Here is a 6,878-nt window from a genome sequence, read left to right as displayed (position 1 = left end):
ATCCGGGTCGGGTGGGTTGCCGACATCGTCGCAGACCACCTGGCGCCTTTTGCCCCAATTTGTCAACGCAGTTGGGGCGCACTGAGGACACTCCGCTCCGGTCGACAGTCGCACCGGGAGCAGGGGTCCGGGCGGAGAGTGCCCTGTTAACAAGGTTCTTTTGGCACAGAGAAATACTCGTATCGGTACTCGGTATCGGCGAGTACCCATATGTAAGTACTTTGTACTCGGTCTGAAAAAAAGTGGTATCGGTGCATCCCTACTGTTATACACCTATGACATCACAAGTTTGAATTTTTCGCGCTCTAGTTTTTGGATCTGGGAGTGTTGTTCATGTTAACTAATATTTTTTGGACTGTTTTAGACATTAGGATTAACATGTATGGATTTAGAAAAATGGGCGTAGTTCCCCCTTTAAACCATGTATGCGCAAGTTCCAAATGCTCAAAATAATTTTTTGGGCATCAAAATTAAACTACACTGAGAGCAGTCAACCTTGATAGCAAGTCCCTGTGGAACTAGATACTCGAACACACACGCAACGCGCACACACAAGGTGCTGCTCTTTTAAATCCACCTGTTCACGCGCTCCCTGCTCGCTGCTGCGTGATTTGTTAGGGAGAGGAAAACTGTATTTTTTTTTTTTGTTTAACGCCTTGTGCACGAAGTGGCGAGGAGCTCCTCATCATCACCACCACAGCACCCATCATCACCATCATCAGCACCACAGATAGAGCAGAGCCGCCGCCGCTGGATGATTACCTCCACAGTCACCTCTCTCTCGGATGCTTTTGCGCACCTTGCGAACCTCCTCATTTGATTGCTCGTGATTACATGATCGCCGCACCGGCGCGGACACCGAGTCGCCCCATCATCATCATCATGCCGCTGATTTGAGAGCAGCTTTTTGACTCCGGAGTGAGTCTCATCGCCGCTGCTGTCTGCCTGGAGGAGGACGCGCAGCGCGGATCATCTGGAGAGCTTCTTCTTTCTTCTTCACCGCAACAATTTGTTGCAAACAGCTATGTTTTGGGGCTGAAGTCATGGTGCCGGTTACCGCATCGGCTCCTCATGGCACCGTGAGAGAACTTTCATCCAGACTCCCCCTCCCCCTTTTGTTCCTCCTTCTTTTCTTGTTTTAGATGTGGATCTTTGGGAAATCTCCACCGTTTCCCTCTTTCAAGTATGTTCACTTTTGCTGCCTTCTGCTACATGCTGTCTCTGTCCTCTGCGGTCCCTCATCTTCTTCGCAATATGGCACGTGAGTACTTTGAATTTTTTTCTCATGTTTTGTAACTAGCGGATAGATCTGATCGTCGGGGGGGGAAAGGTGCGCAAATGAGGACGCACAGGTGCGTAATTAGTGGCCGATTTAAAATTTTCAAATGTCTTGTTAATACATTAGGATCATTTTCTGGCATATATCTCCCTTCAACACGACAGGTTGCGCACCTGTATCTCCATCTCCATCATTCACACATGCATCACCTCTTTTCCTCTCATCTGGCTACTTTCCACATGCATGCTTGACCCAATTTGATATGCAGAAAGGCTTTTCAAGTCCTGTGCTAGATAAATTAAACGACCTTCCTTCCAGATCAATTAGGAAACCTTGTAGTGTAACCCCCCCCCCTCCTTCTCATCTCCCTGCTCTGCCTTTAATCAAGCTTCAGCTCAGCTATTCACCAGTGCCAATACTGACTGACTGGACTGGCATTATTATATTTGAATAATCTAATTATTTGCTCCCAGAGCCACATCTCCATCATGCAGAGAGGGGGGGCCTTATGTAAAGGACAGATTTGGGTCAGATCTTCCAGCCTATTGCCCCCACGAATCTGCCTTTTGCATGGAAACAGCAACTGGACCTGATGCACTTGGGATGACTGATCCTCTGGCAATTACAGCTAATAGTCGGGTCTGCCTGTCTGTCAGACAGTGGCCCATGTGTCTGCTCACAGAGCAGAAATAACAGCGAGAGTGAGAGTGCAGACACCCATGATATAGTACAGTTAGAACTGAGTGGTAGTGCAAAAAAAAAGCAAAAAAATAGACAGCACCTTTATGATGCTAGTGACACTGAGAATGAAATTCATCGCCGAGAGTTCATTATAGAGGGACAGGAAAACCACATCAGTTCTGTCTGTGATGTACATTAAGCACTGGATCACAATGGAACACGTCATTCTGTAGCTTCAGCAATAATCCACATCACACGGGCTTTTATTTTGCATTCTGCTTAAGACGGCAGAAAACAGCAGAGATGTGCCTCCTCCACGATTTCCCGTTTGTGACACACTAGACGTGCGGCATAATAAGCCGGTGGTTGGCTCCATACCGCGAGGAAACATCATTATGGAGAGGCTGAGCGCGGGAGTGTGTGGAGCCAAGGCTGAACGTTAACAGACAGCCACCTGTCAAACGCTGGGAGATTTTTTGGCTGCATTACTCTTTCACTTCTATCAACCACTTTGGCAGGTAGCCACATCTCCGTCGCTATTTTGTTTTTATCTTCTTGAATTTCAAGAACTCTGTCTGGTTTCATAGAGCTGCCGAAAACACGGAATCCTGCTGCCACAGTGGCCACTTGACCAAAAGGTTCATTTTCAACAGCAGTGCATTGCTAAAAAGAGCAAGCGTGCTGGCCACTCCATTGACAAACTACTCAGGGTAAAAATCAAACTATAAATAAAGTGAGTAAATTAACTTAAAAAGATGAGATATGTCGCCATACCAGAAAATTTGTAGTCGATACCAATACCGATGAAATTCCACGATTCTCGTTACCATTTGATATCACAGTTAAAAAACAAAAGTAAAAGTCCCATGTACTTTAAACATCCATTCCTTTACTCCTAACAAACACGGTATGCAAATAGGTAATAAACGGGTCATAATTTCCTCTTGTGTTATCTATTTTATATTGCTGTGAAAACATCTCTTTCAAACAGCTGGATTTATTCAAGCTTCTAGCTAAGAATACATTTTTACAAGATTAGATTTGAATTAGGGCTGTCAATCGATTAAATATTTAATCGTGATTAATCACGATTGTCCAGCGTTAATTGCCATTAATCGCACATTTTATTTGCTCAAGATGTAATTATTACCTCCACCAAGGCCGAAGTCCGAGGAAGGAGGTTGTGTTTTAACCGCTGTTGGTTTGTCTGTTAGCAGGATTACTCCAAAAGTCCGCGATGGATTTGACTGAATGTTTTGGAGGGGTGGGGTGTGGCACAATGAACAATCCATTAGATTTTGGTGGCAATCCGGATCCATGACATCTTTTTAAGGATTACAATCAGCCAGAACATTAAGACCTCTGGGTATAACACTGCGCAGTGCAACTGATGACGCGGTTAATGACGCATGACCCTGCCTCTTTCCTTCAGAGAGAGAGAAAAGGAGCGGGGGTGGAGGACAACTCTGTCAATTATGCGTTTTTTCACATCAAACTCTGAATATTACAGTTGAGTTCGACCAAAGCACACTTGGTGGATTGTTGGAAAGGTAAAAACGCCGGTTAGGCGAGTTTTATTTTGTTTTTGGCCAGTTTGAATGAAGTGTTTACGATGCTGGGATGGGGGGGGAGTCTGCGCTCTAGTGCCATTCTAGTTGATTATTGGAAATCAAATTAACAAACCAAAACAATGACTATAGCTATAAATAAGGCTGAATTACCAGTCTTAGCTAAGTGGGCAACTTCCCAGTAGCCTATCCATGACAAACATTGTCCAGAAACCGTCACAGGTACTGCATTTAACATAAAAATATTGCTCAAATCATAACATGGCAAACTGCAAGTCAACAGGCAACAACAGCTGGTCAGTGTGCTGACTGACTATGATTTGCCCCAAACTGCATGTGATTATCATAAAGTGTGCATGTCTGTAAAGGGGAGACTCGTGTGGTACCCATTAAAACCCATTTTCATGCCATTTTTTTCCTTGTCAAAATTTAGCTCAAGTTTAGATTATTATTAGGACAAGATAGTATGACAAGGTTGTTACCAATGGATTCCTTAGGTGTTCTAGTTCATATGATACCAGTATCTCACTATGGCTTTAAAACTGAGCCTGCTACATACCTAAAAATCGCAATGTGCTTAATGCGTTATTGCCGCATTAACTTTGACTTTGACTTTGTCCTAATTTGAACACATCATGATAAATCGTTAGAATTTATCCTTAGACAAATGCCCATTTTACTGAATATTAGCGGAAGGACGATACTTGGTTAACATCAGCTTGTTAGCAGCCGGTTAGCAGCACAATTCCTTGCTCAAAGCTGGACAGCTAACGTTAACTAGCTCTCGTCCTGCTGATTTCAACACAGATTTGTTGTTCGCAATGTAGCATTATCAGGGAAAAAATGGGGTGTGTCGATTACTGAGTTTACTGCGTCCCAAACTCATTTTCTATCATCCCCGGGATGATTGGGCCCCTGTAGTCTCAAAGCCCTGACGGTACCTACGGCAAAGAACGTATATTGATAAGAAGTGAAAGTCAATTGTTTGTTCTATTGCAACAGCAGCGCCCAGCAGCAGAGCTACGCTTCCTCCATTTTGGACTGAAAGCGACTACCAGATACCGGTAAAACGTCCGCCTACAAAGTGCCGTACAGAAGAAAAACAAAATTATTTATATCCTATCCCTTGTGCTGAGTCAAACTACTCAGGGTAGAAATCAAGCTATGAACAAAGCCAGCAGGTGTAAATGAACATAAAAAGACAGAGGCTATGAAACAGCCAGGCCACAGAGATAAAAGACAAGAAGGGAGGAAATGAGTAATGAACTGCTCTGACTCAAACATATTACCAGTCCTGTCAGCAGGTAACATGAGCGCCTGAGTCACGGAAGTCGGAGGAAGACAAACGACTGCACACAGATGGACTTCTGTCATTAATTGGACATAATCAATCAAACCATACACTGCCGAGTTAATTAGCTCTTTATCTGCTCCTGCACCCATTTTCAGCTGCTGATAAATCTCACATTAACTTGTTTTGAAGAAGGGAACACAACCGATTCCTCTTCTATTCGTCTCGTTAACACTCACACGAGGCTGTTCGGTAAGACCGGGACATGTTGGCTATCTTTGGAATATCTATTATCATGAATCACGTTTCTCTCTGACCAGCCCTGGACTCACGGTGGACTAAGGCGTGAAGTAAGAACAGTTCGGGTAATGAAGAAGTAGCAGGAACATATTAATGTGAATTGAAGCCGCTATATGATACACTGCTAACAAAGGTGCCTTTCTGTGTGGAAATCACATCGATGAGATTGTCAAATCACTGTACCACTAAATCACTCATATATATATATATATATATATATATATATATATTAGGGATGTGCATTACAAGCAAAAATATTATTCGAAAATCAGTGGGAGTTATTTGATTATTATTCGAATAATCTTGAAACTACTATGGGCGCGGCGCTGCTTGCACGCGGACACAACGTCGGGGTGCGCTCGCGGCGGTGCGGAGAGTCTGCCCAGGGAGTGTGGTCTGGGAAATATAGTATATGTTTTAAGATGGGAGGAATAGTCGCATAAACTATTTGAGTTTTTATAATTAATGACTTCGAAAAATAGAAAATCATTGAAATCTCTGCACTAAATTAAGGAATAACATTTAAGATCTGATGACATTCAATGTTCAATATATTTAACATAAAAAACATTATATAATGTACATGGTAAATTACAGTTTTTCAAATTACACCATAGCTTCTGGGAGAGCCCTATCTTTTGAACATGGGTGGTTACTGTACACAATACTGTATTGTACTTTGTTATTGTCATTCATAGTGGTTATTTTCATAAAAGCACACAATTCAAATGATTATGATTATTTAAATATTTGCTTTGATTAAAAAAATCTTGGTAAGTTGTTAGGAAGTTAAACACGTCATAATTCTCTCTCTATTATTTATTATTCATTTTATATTGATGTGATAACATCTCCTTCAAACAACTGGATTTATTCAAGTTTCTCGCTAAAAACTTAATTTTAGGAGATTACATTTGAACGCATCATGATAACGTTACCTTCTCCCAATGATCATTTTGCTGAGCAGACTGTGGACATCTCATAATAATAACTCAATGGCACCTCCGTTAACGTTAGTAGCTCTGCTATTTAACCAAGCAGGACTGTGCTGCCCACCGCTGCTAACAGCTAACGTTACTAACTCTCCTCCTGCTGATTTCAAGAGAGATTTATCAGGGAAAAATAGGTGCGCCCCCTCAGGTTAGTAGTGCCACGCTGTTGAGCACTTTTTTTCTGTCCACCGTGGCTCTGGTCCTAATCCAACTGAAACACGATACAGCGTCGGTATACATCATTGTGCAGCGTAACTGTCGGTAAGCATCAATAAGAGGAATCGATAGTCCCAGAGGCATGAGATGCCAAGAAAGCAGACAACTATGTTCTCTATTCCACTAGCATATTCCCTGCCTGCCAAAGTGGCGGTTGTCCTGATGAGTTCACCCGCCAGAGCCAACAATTTACCTGCCTATGGCGGTGTCGGGTGGTAATTTCAGACCCTGTAACTAATACTTGTCAGGAAGGAGGTTAAATAATGCTCCAAACTTGCGCTAAATTTTTCAGAGGAAAAACTGTTATGGCCATTTTCAAGGGGTCCCTTGACCTCTGAACTCAGGATATGTGAATGTAAATGGGTTCTGTGAGTACCCACGAGTCTCCCCTTTACAGACATGCCCACTTTATGATAATCACATGCAGTTTGGGGCAAGTCATAGTCAAGTCAGCACACTGACACACTGACAGCTGTTGTTGCCTGTTGGGCTGCAGTTTGCCATGTTATGATTTGAGCATATTTTTAATGCTAAATGCAGTACCTGTGAGG

At 42.8% G+C, this 6,878-nt stretch overlaps 1 protein-coding gene across 1 annotated transcript in view; it reads left to right on the top strand.

Annotated features, from left to right (window-relative positions):
• Positions 1-478: 478 nt before the first annotated feature.
• Positions 479-6,878, top strand: part of cnih3 (cornichon family AMPA receptor auxiliary protein 3) — a 111,023-nt gene continuing 104,623 nt past the window's right edge. Inside the window, 2 exon segments of the mRNA XM_037751755.1 lie at positions 479-1,232; positions 1,234-1,261. Coding sequence (XP_037607683.1) covers positions 1,186-1,232; positions 1,234-1,261 — 75 coding nt within the window. The 5' untranslated portion in view covers positions 479-1,185.

Source organism: Sebastes umbrosus, chromosome 18, assembly GCF_015220745.1.
Source record: "Sebastes umbrosus isolate fSebUmb1 chromosome 18, fSebUmb1.pri, whole genome shotgun sequence".
Lineage (NCBI taxonomy): Eukaryota > Metazoa > Chordata > Actinopteri > Perciformes > Sebastidae > Sebastes > Sebastes umbrosus.
Note: the sequence above shows the minus strand (reverse complement) of the source record. Positions and strands in the feature narration are given on the sequence as shown.